The sequence below is a fragment of the Rhincodon typus genome, chromosome 2 (genome assembly GCF_021869965.1).
Source record: "Rhincodon typus isolate 14 chromosome 2, sRhiTyp1.1, whole genome shotgun sequence".
NCBI lineage: Eukaryota > Metazoa > Chordata > Chondrichthyes > Orectolobiformes > Rhincodontidae > Rhincodon > Rhincodon typus.
The window spans coordinates 80,357,765-80,380,375 of NC_063333.1; the positions used below are offsets into that span (position 1 = coordinate 80,357,765).

The 22,611-nt window shown below is 39.3% G+C and overlaps 1 protein-coding gene across 1 annotated transcript in view; it reads right to left on the reverse strand.

Annotated features, from left to right (window-relative positions):
- LOC109913909 (dynein axonemal heavy chain 11-like) overlaps positions 1-22,611 on the reverse strand; it is a 336,187-nt gene that overhangs the window by 288,997 nt on the left and 24,579 nt on the right. Inside the window, exons 10-16 of the mRNA XM_048614118.1 lie at positions 19,451-19,573; positions 17,172-17,294; positions 15,178-15,402; positions 12,732-12,823; positions 10,025-10,151; positions 6,010-6,162; positions 2,947-3,180 (exon numbers count right to left, since the gene is read on the reverse strand). Coding sequence (XP_048470075.1) covers positions 2,947-3,180; positions 6,010-6,162; positions 10,025-10,151; positions 12,732-12,823; positions 15,178-15,402; positions 17,172-17,294; positions 19,451-19,573 — 1,077 coding nt within the window. The remainder of the gene's footprint in view (positions 1-2,946; positions 3,181-6,009; positions 6,163-10,024; positions 10,152-12,731; positions 12,824-15,177; positions 15,403-17,171; positions 17,295-19,450; positions 19,574-22,611) is intronic.

Genomic DNA, 22,611 nt, shown 5'->3' on the forward strand with positions numbered 1-22,611 from the left:
GCTTTTCCAGCAACTTCTGTTTTTATTGCTGATTTACAGCATCCACAGTTCTTTCAGTTTTTATTTTGTGAAGGAAAAAAGGTGCTGCTTGATCAATGGATAAATTATCTATGGATAAAGTGCAATCCGTCTCCATGTTGGATTGTCCAAAAATTACATTTTTTACATGCTTGTAAAAGCTCTTTCTATTTTCTCTGACATTGTGTGCCCGCACTTCTTCATAATCTCTTCACTTCCCCATTATTCTTGTAATACTTTCTACACTGTTACAAAGGTTAACATTATCAGTGACTCCATTTTAAGTTTCAATTTAGTTTTATGTTACATAACCACAAAATTATGCTCTTCAAGTTCTTTTTCACCCCACAGCAAACTTTGACTCTTCGTTGTCTTTTTTAGTTCTTACATTTAATCTGCATTATGGTCACTAGTTTTGAATGTGTATAGTTGTGTGTTCACTATTACCAGAGTTTTTGCCAAAGTAACTTCAACAACAAAGGCTATCGTTCAAATACTTACACTTGAAAACAACAAAAATAAATTGAGGAAAATGCACACAACCAGAAAGCACAATGAGTAGGACACTTCAGCCGGAGCTTGTCCACTTTGTCAGTTCCTTTTTTCCCTTTTTTATCCTCTTGTCTTTACCTTCCTTCCCTTTCTCTCTTCCCGGCCTCAGACCTGCTGGACTTCGATCTCGTAGCCTCGGAACTCCTGGCCTCAGCACAGGCCCGGCTGGTGGCCTCTTGGCCCAGCACAGTGGTCTCTTGGCCCGGCGTGGCATCTTCTCGGCCTGGCGTGGCGATCTCCCAGCGGCCCAACATGGTGGTCTTCGGGCAGCGCATGGCAATGTCTCAGCCTGGCAAGACCTCAGCGTGGACGTTTGGCCTTGAGGTGATACCAGAGCAGTCTCAGGAGCTTGTGAACCCCAAGGGGATGCCCAATGCAGTCTGGAGTAAAGGCCTGGTGCAGACTGGAGGCCAGGTGTCAGCATGGACTGGGTTAGAAGACCATTGTTCTGAAATTTTTTTTTCTCCATTTTATAATTTATTCCTAAAATCTGCAATGCTGGACATTTTTACTTCTCTACTTTTCCCAAGAACTGTAAGTGAAAAAGCTATCCCTAGGGACCTTTGTACTTAAGATGGCACTGTAAGTGGCGACTTGTACACTTTTCACCGTACTCATGGGAGTACATGTGATAGTAAAGCTAATTCTTATTCTAATTCTCATGTTCGATGAACAGAAATTTCCTCCAAATACCAACAGGAAAAACCAAAGCCATTGTCTTCTGTTCCCATAAACTCTGTATCCTCACCAGCATCTCCACTCCTTTTCCTAACAACTGTCTGAAGATGAACTAGACAGTCATATTTGACACTGAGATGAGTTTACACGACATACCACTAAAATCATTTATTTCCACCTCCCATAACATTACCCTCCTCCACTGCTGCCTCAGATCATCTCCTGAGAAAACTCTCCTCCACACCCCTAACACCTCTAGGCTGGATTATTATAATGTACTCCTGGTCAGTCTTTCACATTCAACCTTCCAAAAACTTGAAGTCATACAAAACTCTGCTGACCATGTTCTAACTCCACCAAATTCCATTTATACATCGCTCAGGTTCTCGTTGACCTGGCTCCCAGTCAAGCAATGCCTTGATTTACAATTTTCATCCTTGTTTGCAAATCCTTCCATGGCTTCACCTCTTTTTTTCAGTATAATCTTCTCTAGCTTCACCATCTTCCACTATACTTACACAATTCTGCCTGCTGAGCATGTCTGATTTTAATTGTCCCACCATTGGCAGCAGTGCCTTCAGCTGCCTGAGCATGAGAATTCTCTGTCTAAATCTCTCTGCCTATCTACCTCAATTTCCTCCTTTAAGAAAGTCTTCAAAACCTACCTATTTAAACAATATTTTGCTCATGTTCTCTAGTATTCCCAAGTATTTTGTTTTATAGTGCTTCTGCAAAGCAGTTTAGCACATTTTATTATGTTAGAAGACCATAAATTCTAGGAGCAGCAGGAGGTCACTCACCCCATCTACTCTGCCATTCAATAAGATCATGACCAATCTGGTAACCCCAACTCCATTTTCCTGCCTTGTCCCAATAATTTTTGATTCTCTTTTTGATTAAAAATCTGTTTTTCTCAGCCTTCAAAACTTAATGACCCAGGCTTGAGAGCCCTCTATAGTAAAGAATTGCACAGATTCACGACCTTCTTACGGAAGAAATTCCTCCTCATCTCTGTCTTAAATGTGAAATCACTTATTCTGAGATTATGCCTTCTGGTCTTAGACTCCATTAGGGGAAACAACATTTCCGCACCTAACCTGTCAAGTCGCCTAAGAATCTTGTATGCTTCAATAAGTTTGTCTTTCACTCTTCTAAATTCCAATGAGCACATGCCCAATCTACTCAACCTCTCCTCATAAGACTGACCATGGATGAGCCTTTACTGGGCTGCTTCCAATGCCAGTATATCTTTCCTCAGATAAGGGTCCCAAAACTGTTTACTGTATTTCAGCTGTGGTCGGCAAGTGCTTTGTACAGTTTTAGTAATACTTTACTTGTTTTATACAACATTCCCTTTGAAATACAGGCCAACATCCCACTTCACAAACAAAGGCTCTCAATTCCCCAGTTCTAATAGCTTTCTGCAGTCTTTCTCCATTTAAAACTATTCAACACCTCTATTCTTCCTGCCAGAGTGCATAATTTCACATTTTCCCATATTGTGCTACATCTGTCAAGGCTTTGACAACATGCTTAACCTCTTTGCAGACTCTCTGTCATCTCCATTATTCGCTTTCTCACCTATTTTCTATAATCTGCAAACTTGCAGAAAGCATATTCACTTTCCTTATCCAAGTTATCATAGTTATGCCAAAGCTACTGCATATATAACAAGTTGTCATTAATGCCTATGTATACCTGTTTTTTATTATAATCTTTCAGTGCTGTTTCATAGCCTTCCTCAAGCCTTTCAAATGCAATTCCCACGTCTGTAGTCCAATATATCTGTGAGCTGGTGAGTGCCACCTGAGCTGGATAATCAAAAATCCATTGGTCTCTTGGCTTTTCCTCATAAGCTGCCACAGCCTCTGTGATCTGATGACGGACTGTTTCGCGCATAGTTTCCTCTAATCGATTTAACCAGGTTTCAACCTTTAAAAAAGCAGAGCAAAGCTAAGTATCAAGTCAATTTCAGTCATAATGGTAAAAGAGTCATACTGGTATGTGTTACATCTGGCAAGAAGTTAACTTTCACCACTGTATTAGTCATACAACCAGATATACAGGTCTTAAAATCCTTAATGTAGGTATGATTAGTCATTTGGCATACAGAGCTTGAGTATTTCTGAAAAAAAAACACATTTGGTAGCAACATAAGTGGTGTACTTGCAAATCTCAAAACATAGTGCCCAACATTAGATGTAATTCCATGTTTGGCCAGTATTTGCAAAATAATCCTGAGTGCATGCTAAGAATTACACTGATAACCAATTTAGGATAGTCAATCAGGCTCACAATGTGGCACACTTATGTATAATGCAAGCTACATATATTAAAACACAGGACCCTGTTCTTTGCAGACAGAAAGTGCAAATACACAGGCTGTATTTGTTTCAATTCAATAAAATAAGTCACAGCTATTCTTCATCTTGTTTATTTCATGATCAGATTCAACTTACCACGGTTAAAATTTAAGCAATGCTTAGCAGTTAACTGTCATTCATCATCTAACCAGTGCATTCTCTGTTGAAATGTTTCTACCAGTCAGAATTCACATGCCAATCAAGCAGTCCTCTCCTCTCATAGTATCAACATTAGTTTTCCCTTTATATTGCTATCTCTTGTAAACTGTCCTGATGAGCTTATGACAAAAAGCTTAGTGAAAATGTATCTTTTTCTAACAATTGATCAGTTAATTTTGATGAACAATATTTATCATTAGCTTTTTGTTTGGAATACACTAAATGAGTGAATACCTCACCTGCAGCACAAACTTGGCTATAGGAAAATTGACAGAGGCAAGAATTCTAATATAAACACTTAAGCTGCACTCAGATTCCTGTCTTGCAAATTAGATAGAAATCAAGAGTATTTTTAATTTTGTCCAAACCAGGCCCTTGATGTCTGGCTGGGGAGGGAACGAGGGGAGTGAATTCACATGTTTGAAGTCTCTGCAGCTCATGCTCTGTACTGCTGAGTGATTTGGATACTGGGATGAACTATTGACATCAAATGGAGGTACTTGCCTGCAGCAAGACTGGCAGTGTAATGTTTCAGGAGGCAGCCTCCAAATTGGCCAATGCATGTTTTCTATCCTTTGGGAAATCTCACAAGGCCAGAAGCCAAAATCAAAGATAATGGATGGTAATCGCCATTGCTTTCTCATTCAAAATTAATCAATCTTTCTGAAGATTTTTCCATTTGCACATCTTATAGCATTGTATTCTCATGTCCTTCTTTCCTAACTTTCATGTTCCCTTGCTGTAACATTTTTTTTAAATAGGTGTCCTCTTTAGAACTGTACAGTATGCATCAACACTCTCTAATACCATCTACTGTCATGTGATGCTAATCTTTCTATATCTTACTTCCTCCAATCCTCAGTCGCTTATAGTTAGTGTGTTTTTTTAGATCTTTATGGTACGTATGAGTTTTAGAATTGATCATACAACATTAGAACATAGAAATTAGAACAGTACAGCACAGTACAGGCCCTTCGGCCCATGATGTTGTGCCGAATTTTTACCCTAATCCTAAGGTCTATCTAACCTCCACCCCTACCTTATACTATCATCCATATGCCTATCTAATAGCTGCTTAAATGCACCTAATGAGGCCGACTCCACTACCCTCTCCGGCAATGCATTCCACACCCCGACCACTCTCTGAGTAAAGAACCTACCTCTGATGTCTCCCCAATATCTACCTCCACTCACTTTAAAACTATGCCCCCTCGTAATAGCTACCTCCACCCTAGGAAAAAGTCTCTGGCTGTCCACTCTATCTAAACCTCTGTTCATTTTGTACACCTCTATCAAGTCACCTCTCATCCTTCGTCGTTCTAAAGAGAAAAGCCCTAGCTCTCTCAACCTTTCCTCGTAAGACCTTCCCTCCATTCCAGGCAGCATCCTGGTAAATCTCCTCTACACCTTTTCCAATGCTGTCACATCTTTTTTGTAATGAGGCGACCAGAACTTGACACAATACTCCAGACGTGGCCAAACCAGGCTTTTGTATAGCTGGAGCATAACTTCACGGCTGTTGAACTCAATCCCTGTATTAATGAAAGCTGACACACCATACGCCTTCTTAACAACTCTATCCACCTGGGTGGCAGCTTTCAGGGAACTGTGGACATGAACCCCAAGATCCCTCTGCTCCTCCACACTGCCAAGAATCTTTCCGTTAACCCTGTATTCTGCTTTCAAGATTGGCCTTCCAAAATGAATCACCTCACACTTTTCAGGGTTAAACTCCATCTGCCACTTCTCAGCCCAGCTCTGCATCCTATCAATGTCCGTTTGTAACCTAGAACAGCCCTCCGCACTATCCACAACTTGACCCACCTTCGTAACGTCCGCGAACTTACTAATCCACCCTTCCACTCCTTCATCCAAATCAATTACAAAAATCACAAATTGAAGAGGACCCAGAACAGATCCTTGTGGTACACCAAGATTATCGCAGATGTGTTCCCCGTTGCTGCAATACAAATTATCTCCAAGATAGGATACAGATAAAATGTTAGTGTTCTTGCAAATGTTTTAAAATTTTTAAAAATTAATTCACATTTAATACAAAATATATCCGGTTATTGAATTACTGACCATGGAACGCTAATGTGCACAAAGTGGCTGGCACATTACCTGCAATAAAATCATAATGGTACTTTAAGAGTACTTAATTGGCTGTAAAGAGCTTTGGATGACATGACATTGTGTAAGGCGATATGTAAAGGCATATTTCTTTTATCAGTCCTACCTGCCCAATGCATTTACACTTTGCTTGGAATGGGACATACTCTTTCTCTCTGCTGTACATTCCTACTGCAGTCTTGCTTACTTCCATTTCTCCATCGTTTTCAAATTTAAGGTCAGCCATGTTATCAAAGAGTTTTGCAAGATGACGTGTAACCTAACACAAAACATTTTCACAATTAGACAGTTGCAAATAGCTAAAAAGTCAATCTCAGGAAATCAAAAGTATTAATTATGGTAGCAAGCTCATTGTAAAATCTTAACTAAAACAATACTATCAAGCTGTTTTGATAGTATAATGTTACAAAGTAATGAATTGCTATCCTCACATGCATTGTAGAAATCTGTTAGAAGTAAATTTGCTCTTCCTGAACTCCCAGAAATAGGTCTAACTTTGTGCAGCACCATTTGTCCATCCAACACACAAAGGGCTAGAATCGTGGTTCTCCAACCTGAAGGTTTAAAGGCAGGGCTGTGAAGGACACATAAAATCCAGTGGATGATGAAGTTCATACCCACTTTTGAACTGTCATTTTATGAGGGTTAAACAAGGCATCAGGCAGTCCACCATCTTTAGGCCAAATGGAGCCCTTAACTGGTGAATTAATGGTCATTTAAGGCCCTCAGTCTGCCCTGCCACGATTGCACCTATAACAGTGAAGGGAGGCCTAATCCACCCAGGTAATTTAGCAGGTTAGCTATGTGGGATGATGTTAAGTCAGAGAAGAGGACTTCCTTGCAGAATCCTATGTCCAATAGATGCACCCACCGCTTTAATCTTACAATGGCCTCTTAACCATGACACACTCAGCCTTCTCCCCCACTTGTTGAAACTATTTGACTCTGAATTTACCTGGTCTCCTCCATGTGGAGGAACTTCCTGTAGTGCCACAAGTGCTCATTGCTCCTAGGTGGCGCTGCTGGCAATGCCAGTGTGACGGGCCAGCAACTGTTTAAGGTGGGACTTTCTCCAGAGGGAGAGGCAGTAAACTCAGCTTAAACCAATTAACACTGCTCCCAGCAGTAAATTGCTATGAGGCAGCTAACAGAATAGTGGGTGGACCTCCCCCCTCCCCGCCAACCTCTCATCTCAGCCTTTTAGCCAGGAGATGGCGGGGTCCCCAAAGTCTTGTAGAATCCAGCTATAAAATGTGAGGGTAGTACAGATTCAGTGAATTAATGTTTGGTATGATCGGGTTCTCAGAAACTCTAAATTTGATACCTGTAATAATAATTAAAAATAAAAATCTGAGAAAGTAAATTGCTATTGTTTGTCACATATAATAAATGAAGTAAATTTATGTTTTTGCCTTTTTTTCCAATAGCAAGCTAATTGTCGTATTAAATTTCACCATTGTAGAATTTACCTTTAATGGAGGAATTGTCCAAAACAGTTAAATACACAACAGTTACCTTGTGGGTTTTAGGTACTTAAAATGTCATGGCACAACAGAAATTCATAGTCAGTGTTTGTTTATTTAAATAAGGTTAGGAAAGATGGTTGTTTTAAAAGGATCACACCATTCAAAAATGGTGTTGCCAAACACTGGCAACTAACCAGTGTTACACAGTCACCTAGAAATACAGAGTAGGATTTGGATGCTGATTCAAATCTTTAAACAGTGTCATTGTCGCAGAAAGCAGTAACTGCATGAAACAATGCCATCCATGAAAAAGGGCAGTGAAAACATTAAGAAAATTACTTGCATCTGAAAACACATTTGCTCAAGACAGACTGGGCTACATGGAGATCACATGGTTCTCATCTTGATTCTTATTCTGTCCCAAGATGGAGTGAGAGAATGTACATCCCACCCTCCCCCAACCCAAGCCCCACCAGCCTATCATGGATGACTGAGGGCAAATGAGGAAAGCAGGAAGTGCAGAGAGATTAGTCAGAAGAGGTAAATTGGTTAAAGATCCAACATAAATGAACACACCTACTTCTGTTTAATTGCAGTAGATTTAAGTTCATCTGCTCCGAAGAGGCTGATCAGTGACATAATATTTAAATTAAGTTCTATTTCTCATATTTTGGAAGCTATTTACATTTCATGACTGTAAATTGACTTTTCTAGGCACCAGGGAACTCAGTGGATACAATGATCAGGTAGGTGTGGAATCAGTTTAAGACAGGGTTCTGTTGGTTGAAGTTTGCGTGCTGCTTGATCCAACAGGTTTGTACGGTGCTGAGTGTGGGTCATGAGTGCAGGAATGCTTTACCACCAGCCATATCCTGGCTCATAAGACAAGTTCTTTCTGTAATGACTCAGTCTCTACAATTTGCTGATGGCCATGAGCACATCACTATGCTGGAAACACAGGTGAATGAAGTGACCAATAGCCGCCTACCACGAGTTGTTTATTCATTCTCTCCTCATCACCAGAAGTCAACCACCTTCACACCCTCCAACGTTTGTCTTTTTTTTGCTGGGGACAGCTGCTAGCTGCAGCATTCTACCACAGGTATGACTGACTGGTTATTGACTTCCCTGGCAAATTATTCAGCGGCCAACAACAAATCAGGATTCTTTAAAAATGAAATCCTGCGAAAAATTCAATAGCATCTCCTCCTCTCCCATCTTTCTGAGTTAACCATCTGTAGACATGTTGCAATCTTCCTGAAAATATCAGGTTTAGCATATCTTCAACAAGGAGTAAAACTTAGGGAGGGTCAATTCTTGTATTTATTATACAAAGACACTTTGTGGAAAGCTTACTAATTGTGCCAGTGTTGCTGAAGAAGAATGAAGATCAAATGGGGCAATTTCTATTGTCAAATATCCTGCCAGTACTAGTAGATACATTCATTTATGAAGAATGGCTACATTACGAGTGTACCAGAGGGGGCTCACTGTCCATGAAACTGTACCCAAACAAGGAGTCAATGTTCTCAGGAAAGGAGGGGGAGAACATTAACAGGAAAAATGAGAGAAAGAAGAGCAACTATCAATCCTAAACTATTAACCAAATTTCTAAGCAGGGTGTTAGAATTCTACAGAAATTCCAGAATCAAACAAACTTTAATTCTATAAAAGTAATTTATCTGCCTCTGCAGTTTATTGTAATATATTACAGAACATTTATCAGAAAAGAATAATAACTTCTATTTTGGTTAATAAATAACTTTGTTTCACTGGTGGGCTCCACCAAATTGACATTTTTTAAATAAAACTTATCCATAAATCAGAGTAAATGCAAATTTAGTAATTTTGCACTTTTATTACTACTGAGGTGCCAAAAATTTTCATTACAATTTGTAGGGTATCATATTTTTAAGGCAACTGAATATGCATTTTCATATTATTTTTCTTTTAGTATACTTGGTTTTTGTTTAAAACTAGAAGTTTTGTTTTTCAATTTAATTCCAGCCTGTTCATTAATATCTAAATAAATGGATCAATGCCTCCAAAGTTGACAGAGAAATTTGATGCAAATCTGTTAAAGGTTTCTATGATAACGTTACAAAAGTATTTTGTGACCTTTATTAGAGTCCTAGAAACCAGTTTATATTTTTGCATGTCAACAGCTGATACATTCACGGTCTACCATTGCAGTTCTCAAGAGAACAACAGTTATAAAAGAGCAATTACCAATTTAAATCCTCCTCATCTCTCCTTGATGCCACTGACAGAAACATTGAAAAAAACACTCAGTGCTACAATTATATCAATCTTCCTGGCTGACAGTTTCAAAAATGAATTAATCCAGACCCTTTACAAACAACCCATTCTTTGAGAGTAAGTGCATTTTCATTTCTGATTTTGAGACATTTTTCAATATTTAATTCTTTGCCTAGTACGTTCTGCTGGCAGACTATCTTGACTGTCAGCTGCATGATCTTGCAAAATAAGATCTTGCATGTCTGCAATGCAGAAGATTAAACTGCTCTGTAACTTTTCTTATAACTTTAGCTTCATATTCAAAACAACAAAATCATCTCTGCACAGATGCTGTCTATTTTCAGCATTTACTGCTTTTAATTTAATTGAACATGATTGTAGTAACTGATTGCATACCTGTTGAGGCTGTGTTCCTTTGGAAAGGATATCCAGTAGGTCTGCTGATGACACAAAGTAAAACCTCGGGAAAGCTAAACGTTTAGTTTCAAGATATTCAGCCAAAGCTTTTTCACATAGGGCTAGCCTATAGGATGGGACAGATAGGGCAGTAGATGCATGAAAATATCACTATTTGCAAGATCCTCTGCAAGCCACATTGCATCTTGACTTAGAAACATAATTGCCATTGTAAAGAACACACCTAAACTTTATTTTCTGTATTTTTGATTGTATTCTGAAATGGGAAATAACTTTTAAAAAGTTAAGGATAGCTCAAAGCTGCTTGCACTTTTTAAAAGCAAGTTACCTGACACACATTGTAAATGTTGTTTACACAGCTGTTCGATCAAGCAGTGGCGGAAGGTCTGGTTGCAAATGAGCTGGTGTCAAAGGCGGGGTGGGGTGTACGAATGAAGATTTGGCCAGCTACAAGTAGCTGATTGGTCATAGAATCATACAGGACAGTAAAAGATCCTTTGGCCCATTGAGTTTGCACCAGTCGAAAACAAGCACCTAATTACTGTAAACCTACTGTAATCACAAATGCATATCTAAATACTTCTGAAATGTTATGATGATTTTTGCCACTGTCACCCTTACATGCATGAATTCAAGATTCTCACCACCCACAATGAAAATAAAAATTTCCTCAGATCTTTTTAAACCTCCTACCTCATCTTAAATCTATGCCCCCAGTCACTGATTCTCCCATCAAGGAGAAAAAGTTCTTGTCTGCACCCTCTCCAATAATGTGGATTCCAGAACAGCATACAATACTCTAGCTGTGGCTTTACCAATGTTTTACATAATTCCAGCATAACCTCCCTGCTCTTAAATTCTATGTCTTTGCCAACTGAGGCAACTATCCCATATATCTTCTTAACCACTTATCTAGCTTAAGGGACTGGTGGACATACACATTAGGTTCCTCTGATCTTGGGTGCTTCCCAGGATCATACCATTCATCATGTAATTCCCTTGACTTGTTTGTCCTGCCCAAGCACATCAATTCACATTTTCATATTCATCTGCAAACTTACTAATCAACCCTCCTATATTCATGTCCAGATCTTTATAAATACCACAAGGGCCCAAACACTGATCCCACTGGACACAGACTTCCTGTCACAAAAACACCCCTCGACACACCTCCTCTGCTTTTTGTCACTCAGTCAATTTTGGCTTTTGCTTTCACTATCAGTCTCCTATGCAGGACCTTATCAAAAACCTTTCTGAAGGGTACGCCATATGCACTGCCCTCACCTACACACGTGGCCAATGCTTTGAAAAATTCAATCAAGTTGGTCAGACTTAGTCTCTCCTCAACAAAACCATGCCGACTGTCCTTGCTTAATCCCGGTCTCTGCAGGTGCAGATTAATTCTGTCTCCCAGAATTCCACTGTCTGGCTGCCTGATCTTCCCAGATCCTCCTCTATTCTAGGAGAATCTAATTGTAAGACCAAAAACAAATTCTTCCAATATCTTTACATTTTGGACCTCTTCTAATACATGGATGACACTGGAATACAGAAAAAAAAACATTCTCCAGCTTGTGTTCCCTCTGTGTTTGAATGCTCTCATACCCTCACAGCATGTCACCACATTTGAAGAGAAACCCCAAAATTCCAGGGGTAACTCAGAAAGACAGGCCCAACATAACAATGCTTCTCCTCTTCTTTCGCTTTGTTTCTCGGAACTGAGAATTCCCAGACACATTTGGCAAGAAAATAAATCCTGTCTTGTCAAATACAGTTTTTAAACTGGGCTCAGAAAACAAGTTAGGTCAATAATAGTATCAGATAACGGGGACAGAAAACCATCATGCTCTACACATTCCGTGAGTTATTGGGACATCCATAACATTAAGTTTATTATGTTGAAATAAAAACCTAGTATATTCCAAAACTAAATATGAAAAGCAGACCTAATAATGTACAGAAAGAAAGGAAAACTTCCATTAGTGACGCTTCACTGAATCAACAAGATTGCCATCTCTTTCCAGATTCTGGCAGGCTTGAAATATATTTCTCACACTTTCTAATTCCAATTTTGATTTCCGAAACCTATAAGTTTTCTTTTCATCTTCAAACATCTATTAAACCTTAATAGGAATTTTGATTTTTTGTTCGCTTGAGAATTGCTCAGTTCTGTTAAATACTTTAAGAAATTACACAATTTCAGCTGCAATTGAAAACGTTCTACCTGTCCCAAAAATACCAAGGTGTTTTTGCAAAGTAGAAAATGGGATTTCCTCTGCTAAACTGTCCAAAATTATGTGAACTTACCAACCCATTCCTATGACTTCCTGACATCAGATACTTCAATCCAACTTTATGCTCATTGCAAGACATTCACATTCAATCTTATTCTGTTTTTCCCAGGGTTTCTAACTCTCTAAACATAGTTCCTGCTCCTTTGTGTTGCTGCCATATGGGTCTGACTCCAACACTGCATTCCCTGTTTTGCAGTTGTGCAGAATTAATCTTAGAACTCCATCTACAATACAATCTCAAGCAAAACTACATTTTGTTGAAGAAAACAGTTGTTATTTCTCAACAGTGTATCTCTATAATCCATATTTTAAGGTTAATGAGGCTAAATTGTTACTTCTCATGTTAGCATACAAAATCAAACGCGTTAATCAAAGTACTTTTAAAATTTTACCTTTGTTGGAGAGCTTCAAGTTTTTCATACAGCTTTGGTTTATTTGTTGCTTCAATGACATTCTTTGTTTGCGCTGTTTCAGACATTAATTCCTTTTTTAAAATAAAGAAAGAGAACAGGAATAATTGTCTAGATCGGTAATAACTTGTCATAGGCTAAAGAGCGAATAAGGTCCATGAGTATAGACATGGTCTCTATAATGGTAAATTCTACCCCATTGCAGGTATAAGTCATGACATTCTCTTGCCAGGTAAACATAAAGAGAGGGAGGAGAAAGACAAAACATCAAGAGAGTGTGGGTACCAGAGGACAAAGTTTGAGATCAGGTGAAAGACAGCATAAGCAAATAGAAGAGAGAGAGAGAGAATTTGTATGAATGAAGGAGCATGTGAGAGAGTGCAAGATAATGCATGAATAAGAGACAGCACATATGACAGAAAGAGAGCTCATGGAAGAAAAAGAGTGTGCATGAGAAAGAGAGCTGGAAAATGAGCACATAAAAGGAAGAGCATGAGACTGCAACATGAAAAGTTCACTAGAGAAAGAGCACAAAACAGTGAGTCACAGAGAGAGACAGAGATAAAAGGAGATAGGTGGAGTTAAGTGGGATAAACTGCAAGAGAAAAGGTGAGAGAAAGAGACAGAGTTCATTGAGTCTGAGGGGCTGGGAATGTAAAATCTTAAAGACATATTGTTCAGTTGTCATGATCATCATTGAAGAAGGGCATTGTCTTTCTCCAGTTTCACTGCCCCACTGATGACAATATATATTTAAATATTTTACCCAGTCAGCAATATATCTGTACATATATATTTTCTATTTCAGAATACAAATCCACCAAATAAGTTTCTTCAATAAACTAATAAACTACGATTTATAAAAAGACAACACTTATTTGATGAAGATGCAAAGTTTATACACACAGTTTAAAATATGACAGTAGGTATATATACACCATAAATGATCTAACATGCACAGCAGTTGAAGGAAAATTTAGACAACTTTAATAGATATCTGATCCCACATCCATATATTACACCATGATCCCAACAATGTAGAGATTTCTATTTTTAGCCATCAGTTCATTTTCATCAATTTGAATTACAAACACCGACTTTATGACTCTATGATCACAAACCGAACATTGCACATCCTTTGGTTATCCAACTTCTAGTCTCTCTCAAGCTCAGTGAGCTATTTTCACTAAAATCACTGTCTCACTCATATGCTTCCCCCAACCTCACATTACGTTCACTTGCCTGAGGTGCAGCTTCTCCCATGTCAATTGCAATTATCTTCAAAGGGGAGATTTTAAACAGAGTCATAAGCTTTCTTGGGAACCAGGGAGTACAGTCACTCTATAACATTACTGTTTTGTAGATAACTTTAAGATAACACCACAGAATATTTATTGATCATATATCCTTATTAAATCTCCAACCTGAATAAAATTAATGGCTGTCACGCTGTCTTTTTTTCCCTGGAGCTATCTATTCCAAGTGCAAGCATGGTCACCCACCCTTAATACACTACTCTATTTGAACATTTTATTTTTATTTGTTCAATCAATTTGTATCTCATTTTACACACAGTTATCCTGAGATACCTGTTCTGCAGTCACAACTCCAATCTAACCCTTTTAATTTTCGAAGATCAGAATCTCATGGGAATTCTCCAACTATTAACAGTCAGGAAAGTGACAGCGAAAAATAGCCTAATTCATAATTCCAGGCTCTGACAGGGAAAATCTGCTCCTGAATGTTCCTTCTCTTACTTAATGCATTAGAAGCTGGAATGGTGCAGGAATGGAGAGCATATTGCTCCCAAAGTTGTACCCGTTTTCAAAACGGAAACGTTTCATCATTAAGTGATGATATATGCTGACTATACTTGCACTGGGGATAAAAATGTGAATCACACTTTCTTCGATGTTAGGACAAGCAATCAAAAGGCAGTCACACATTGCCAAAAGGTGCTGATTGGTGTCCAGGCTGAGATGCAAAGAAGCAGCAATTATACAATAAGTGGTCATGTGGCACAGTGTTAGTGCCTTGGCTTCTGGGCCAGAAAATCCTCGTTCGAGTCCCAGCTGCCATATAGGTGTGTCACAATACATCTGAACAGATTGATTAAACGAAAGACATCGAAACTTCATAGCACAATGAATTCTGTTAAAAGGCTTACTGCAAGCTTTCTATACCTTCAGTAATGCTATGCCACCTGCTAACAGCGAGCTCCAAACCAAAGGCACGAATCCAATGTCAACCAATGAGAAATATTTCAATTAGACTTATCAGAACAAATTCATTTGGGTCAACCATCAGGGAGCTCGAAATCTCACACTATTAGTCTACTGGCAGTGTTACAACATTGAGGAAAATCCAGACTCAGAACTTTTATATGACACGTTACCAAAACTAAAACAAAATACAATAATAATTCAACCTTAAAGTCTGAATCTATTCCATCAAATCGTTTGGCATCTTCAGGAAGTTGGTTTCGAATGTCCTCAGATCCAATGAAAATACTCTCAAGGTGCGACCATGTGCGTTGGACCTCCATCCAGATAAAGATGACAGAGTCTGCCACTGTCAGCTTTTTTTGCCAGGTTGAGACCTGCTGTTGAAAGTACTCCACATATTTGCTCAGTAGTATAACTTGTAATTGCACCTATGAAGACAGAAATGAGACAAAGAGGAATTCTTCTCATCAATTAATAATACTACAAGGCAAGAGGAAAAACAGCTGTCTACCATAAGTCAGCTCCTTATAGCTGATAAAATAAAAGGAAATGGCAATTGCCTCACTCTATTTGGACAGGCGCTATGAAAATTGATTTCATATACATAGTGCCATGATATATTCTATTGTTCATCCAGGAAATTACATCTTCTAAAGATATGATTTTCCAAGCATTCCAAGAAAACTCAAAGAATTACAGAATCATGTAATAATTCAGCAAAGAAAAGGCTATTTAACCCATCAAGTCTGTGTCAGCTCTTTTTCTCTTCCCCTAAATTCCTGCAATTTTTATTTCTTTTAAAAATATTTACCAAAGCCCAATTAAAAGCTTCTATTTAATCTGTATCCATCAGCTATCAAGCATTCCATATACCGACCATTTATTGCATAAGTACTTCCATGTAAAAAAACTTTTTCTTCATTTGATTTGATTTATAACTGTCGCGTGTACCCAAGTACAGTGAAAAGTGTTGTCTTGTGTGCTTTACAGGCAGATCATACTGTACAACTGCATCAGGGTAAGAGAATAGAGTGCAGGGTACAGTGTTACAGCTGCAAAGACAGTGCAGAGAGAGATCAGCATTAACATTTAAGAGGTCTATTCAAAAGTCTGATAACAGCAGGGAAGATGCTGTTCACCACTGATTTTGTAAATCACCTAAAATACGTGCTCTCTGGTTGTTGACCATTCCGAACAACGTCTGTTTATTTGTCATAACCAAACTGTTTGTGATTTTATACACTTCTAACATCTCTGAGCCATCTCTGCTCTAAGACAGACACGCCAGCTCCTTCAGGTTATGTAGAGAACCGCAATTTGTCATTCCTTGAATCATTCTCCTTTATCCTTTGCAAAGCCTTTACCCCATTCTTATTGTGTGGATCATAGATTGCAAACTATACTCCAGCTGGGTTCAACTAGTGTTTCTTTTGTCCTCGATGTTGCTACGTATGAAGCCTAGGATGCCAAAAGATTTATTTGCTTTGACACATAAATATACAAGGCCTCTCTGCTCTCGTACCCTTTTTAAAATCTTTTATTTTAACTTTTCTTGTCTCTCCATATTCTTTGATAAAACACATCAACGAGGTAGCAGAATGGCCTCCTTTCCAGGGACACTCCAGAAACTGGAGAGGCTTGTGAAGTAGGGAGGAAGCTACCACTCTCTTTGGCTTCACATGAAAGGTAATTTTAAAAAAATACCTTTGATGGTGGCTTCCAGTGGGTCCTTCAAGGACCAATAGTTAAGGCACGCAAGAATTCAAAAACCTGAGTCAAACATGTTCCATTCGGATTAATGAAATTCCAAGGGAGGTCCTGAAACAAGTATTTACACATGCAAGGTGTCCAATGTATGTTTTAGTGAGCATCAGAAATACCTACATACTGCGCAATTCAATATAAAATTGGAAACTTTTCAGCTGCATTGATAGCACTTAGAAATTAGTGTTATTTTCTTAACTTATAGACTTCTATAACATTGGCATTGCATGATCTATTTTGTACCCTATGAAAGGTCCTTACAGCCTAACCTGTTTGTGATACAATCTAACCAACCACTCATTTTACATCCAATTTTGGTTTCCTTTGAATTCAGTTAAAATTTTCTCCATTCTTCTCAACACTCTAACTAGTACAAGAGTGATAATCTTGCCTCAACTCAAAGAAAATAAGACAATTTAAAAAAAAATCATACTTGGCTGTCATCCAGAATTTCAATAAGCTCCTCATCAAACTTTAGCAGGGGGGTTCCCGTTCTATGGTGTTCCTCATATGAAAATTCCATGGTAGTCCATGTGTAGCTGATTTCTGTGAGGACCTGAAAATGAGAGATCACTGGATAATCATCTAGGATAGGCTCATAACATCATTGAGTTTTCTGAAATCAGTTTTCAGTATAGCCATTTAACTTCAATGCTTTCTAATCTCATATTGTTCACTTAGGCAACCCTCCAATGAAATACATATTTCATCATTTAGACACATGTAAAAGCAAATTAACAGGGTTATGACATTTCTTATTGTCTCTACAGATGAAACTGAGTCCAGCTTCAGTATTACTAAATTTCATAATACTAAATAACAACAATTATAATAAGGACCACAGGAATTATAATGAAGGTAGTTAAATAAAAGGAAAACTGCTGTTGCATGCATTTTGATGTTACACAATATCTGAGGCAGACACACTGACATAACTAATTTATATGAAAAGCTGTTACTAGATTTCTGTCTCAAATAACGTGTGAAGAACAGGTTAAGATCATCATATTGGATTTAAAATCTTTCTGGATTGGGTAAATGGACACGCATGCCATAAAATAATATTGAGGGTTCACACACATCGAGCAGCATCTATGGAGAAAGAAACAGAGGTAACCTTTTCAGGCCAATGATCTTTCATCAAAACTGAAAGTACGAATAGATGTAACTTTTAAAATCAGGCAGGAGAGGGAAAGAACAAATGGGAAGGTCTCTAGGGTGGAAGGCAGGAGTAATTCAATGACAAAATAAACTGAATAAAGACAAAAAAGGAGAGTAATGGGACAAATGAAAGAACTAAAGCTATGTTTAGAGGTGAAAGCAAAATCACTGCCAACAGCGATTGTCAAAACAAGGAGAAAGAGGTTATGGTTGGAAAGCATTTATAATTGAATCTAAAAGGTTGTCAAGTGTTTAACTGGAAGAAGGGATATTGTTTCTCCAGCTTACATTGAGTTTCATTAACACGATGTCAGCTGCCAAGGACAGAAAAGCCAGTGTATAAATAGAATGGAGAATTGCAAATTCTGTGGACCATAAGCTCAGAGTTACACTTTCTGATTGATTGGAACTATTCTGCAAAGTGATCACTCAGTCTGGTCATTGCAGTATAGAGAAGACCATACTCTGAACAGTGAATACAGAACTTGAGGTAAAACATACGACTAATTTGCTACATTACCAGCAGAGAGGGGAAGAGAAAGAAGCCAGGTATTGTTATCTCCTGCAATTGTGTGGGAAGAGCAAGGTTGTACAGAGTAACTGATGAGGGGGTCACACTGCAAGGGAGGGAATGGCTTCTCTAGAAATGGCAGAGAATGGTCAATTAAGTCTTTCAACCAATATTCACCATCTGCCCACTGACTCTCCTGTACACTAGGGAGACCGAGGGTAGATTGAGTGATCACTTGCAGAACAAGTGTTCAGTCGAAAAGGTGAGCCCCGCTCTCCGGTTTCCTACCATTTTTACCTTGCCGTTCTACTCTTCTTACGTTGCTTAAATGCAGCTCAATGTAAGCTCAGGGCACAGCACATCACCATCTGATTATGCACTTGACAGGCTTCTGGGCATAACACTGACTTGAATAATCCTGGACATCATGATCTCTGCTCCTTTGCTGTTTTGAATGGCAACTGTTTGTGGTGCGTATGCTTTGACATTTACATCTTCACTGAACACACCTTCTGCTCCTTTGCTTGTCACAGCACTCTCTCTCATTTCCCCTTATGATAAAATGCAAGGGCAGAGGGGCAGCTCTCAGTAGGCTGCCTCCATTGTGGTGCCAGGTTCCTTATTAGGCACTGAATGCCTTTCAACATGAGATTCTCTGTGCATGGTGAACGATATTAGCATCAGTGACAGGAGACCCTTATATGGCAGTTAATGATGACTTCAGAGTCTTGTTTGGCAGCTGGGTGAGAATGCTGTCCAAGAACCTTACTGCCACAAACATAACTCATGTGGAGGCGGGAAGGTGACAAGGTCCACACCCACAGTATTCCTGCCAGGGTAAATGCCCCCAAGCACCAAACTCACTACGTGGAGGACACAACACTCCACTTTTATCCCTGTTTCCCTTTCCATAGCTGCTGCCAGAACTGGAGTATTTCCACCACTTTTCACGTTTCCAGTATTCACAGAAACACAGTTTAATTGAATTTTCTGTTCTCCAAACCAGGACTAGAAAACCCAGAAATGGTAATGTCAAAAACCTTCTCAATTCCCAACTCCTTCACAGCTTTGTCCACAATATTCCAGACTTCATCTTCGACTCTGTGCAATTTCAGAGCTAACAGATCAGCCAGGATTGTATCATCACCCATAATAAACTTTACCTGAAAGCAGGTAAAATAAATAAATTAACCATTTATTACAAATGCACACTCTATGAACATTATCATTTTTTTTCTCATTTATTCCGAGGGCTTTTATTGAGACAATGTTAATGGTGCACACAGTAAGTTGGCCTATAACATCTTCCCAATGTTTTCTGCCTATACTACTGATCAGAGATACCAATATTGATTTATAAAAGGCAAGTAATCTTGAACAAAGCTAGCTGTTCTTTTTGAAAAGTGAACAAATTTTGCAGATTTCAAAGTGTCCATGGATGTTTTTACATAGACTTCCAGGAAACGACAGGCCAGTTTAACCTCAGTGGTGGGGTTAACTATTGGAAGTAATTCCAAGGGACAGAGTTAATCTGCACTTGTAGAGGCAGAGATTATTAAAGAAAAGTCAGCATAGTCATGTGTCACCTAACTGGTTGAACTTTTTGAAGAGGCAACCAGGCACTTAGATGATGGCAACACATTTGCCATAGTCTACTTGAACTTCAGCAAGGCTTTTGATAAGGTCCTGCATGGCAAACTGACAGCAAAGGTAAGAGCCCTAGGGAACTAAGGAAATTTGGCAGATTGGATACAGAATGGCTGAGTGGCAGGAAGCAGAGGGCAATGGTTGAGGGATGTTTTTGTGACCGGAAATCTGTGTCCAGTGGTGTCCTGCAGGGATTAATGTTGGGACCTTTGCTGTTGTAGTATATATAAATGACTTAGACTCGAATATAGGAAGGTTGTATCATCCACAAACTTACTGATCAAAAATTGGTGGGGTGTAAAAAGTGAGGAGGACAGTATTAGCTTTCAGATGGGTTGGTCAGATGGTTGATCAGTGGTCAATCTAGATAAGTGTGACATGATGGACTTGGCCAGACAAACAAGGCAAGGTAATACATGATGAATGGTAGGTCTCTGGGAACCACCGAGGATTAGAATGACTTTGGAGTACATGTTCATCAGTCCCTTAATGCAGTGGGACAGTCAGATTAAAATAGTTAAGAAGGCATATGGATACTTGCATTTATTAGCCAAGGCATAGAGTTTACAAGCAGCGGGGGTGATGCTAGAACTGTATAAAAAACATTGGCCATAGCTAGAATACTGTATTAGAATAATGTGAGATACACATTACTGAAGGGCTGTGCTTGCACTGGAGACGAGATTAGAGTAGTTTAGTGGTTGTTTGTGACCAGCGCAGATTCGATGGGCTGAAGGGCCTTTTTTTGTTATATATCCCACTTTGACTCTAAGGTTCACATAATGGAGTGCTAATAAAATTAGAGTTCATGGAATTGGAGGCAACTTATTGATTTGGATAGGAAGGTGGTGTAGGGCATAGTGGCATCTACTCAAACTGATAGAATGTGAATAATGACAAACCCCCCCGCCCCCACCCCGGGATCTAGAATAATGTTGCAGAATCTCACTACATTTATAAATCATATTGATGATGGAATACAGGTGGACGTCCCAAATTAGATGGTGCAATGAAGTGTGTAGCTGGGAAAAGAAAATTGCAAAGGGACACTGATGGATTAAGCGAGTGAGCAACACTATGGCAGACAGAGAAATGTGAGATCATTCATTATAGAATGTGGATAGTTGGGGGAAAACTCTAAGATTAGTAGACAAATACAAAATATAATTCAAAAGTCCATTGAAATGGTGGCCATTATTTCAACCACATTAGAATACAAAGAGTAAAGTTATGTAACCATTAGATAAGGCTCAGGCTAGTCCCCATTTGGATGACAGCCTTTAGTTCTGGCCAGTACAGTCAGGATTTTCTGTGTGCAGCCAGGGATCAATTTCTCATGCCTGGCTGTACTTCAAGAGGGAAGCAGTCAGAGGGTACAATTCTCCATGATGGTGCCCTCAGTGACTGGAATGTGGGTTTGATGGCCAAATCATGGCAGCAGGTCTGAGAAGGATGCATCAGGCTGAAAGCGTGAGCCCAAATAAATTGATGATGGTAGCCATTGTTGTGAGAGGGAGAAGCGAGGATTAGGAAACTCATAGCCCGCACATCTGTGGCAGGGCAGCCCCAAGCTTCAGTGATGGGAACATGGCTCAATGGTTTGCACTGCAGTCTCACATCGCCAGGGACCGAGTTCAATTCCAGCTTTGGGTGACTGTCTGTGTAGAGTTTGCACATTCTCCCTATATCTGTGTGGGTTTCTGCCAGGTGTCTGGTTTCCTCCCACAGTCTAACGACATGCACGTTAGGTGGATTGGCCATGCGGAATTGCCCATGGTGTCTAGGGTTGTGCAGGCTAGGTTGGTTAGCCATAGTTAACACGGGGTTACAAGGATAGGGTGGTGGGCTTGTGGGGTTGTTGAGCCTGGGTGTGATGCTTTTTGGAGGGTTGGTGCAGACTTGATGGGCCAAATGGCCCATCACTATGGTGATTCTATTTTATGAGGCTGCCTTTGAGGTAATGTTCTCAGTAGCTCGTTTCCAGAAAGTGACAGGCAAAAGCTACCCAGCCAGATAACTCACATTAGCAAAATTTGAGATTGCAGTCTTGCTTGCCGAGCCAATGTGTTTGAATGCAGATGTTTCATCACCCTGCTAGGTAACATCGTCAATGCGCCTCCAGTGAAGAGTTGGTGTTCTGTCCCACTGGCCGTTTATATGCCTTCATTTGGTGGAGTGGTTAGCATCATTTCTGGCTCTGTTTTTCAGTGGTTTGTATATCAGGTCCAGTTCAATGTGTTTGTTGATGGAGTTCTGGTTGGAATGCCAGGCCTCCAGAGATTCCCTGGCATGTTTCTGTTTGGCTTGTGCGATTATGGATGTGTATCCCAGTCGAATTCGTGTCCTTCTTTGCCCGTGCGTATTGAGACCAGTGAGAATTGGTTGTGTTTCTTGGTGGCTAATTGGTTTTTGTGTATCTTAATTGTCAGTTTTCTTGAAGTTTGGCCTATGTAGTATTTCTCACAGTCCTTGCATGGTATTTTGTATTTTATGTTAGTTTTATTGGTTGTGGGTATGGGACCCTTACGTTTGCCAGTAGGTGTTGCAGGGTGGT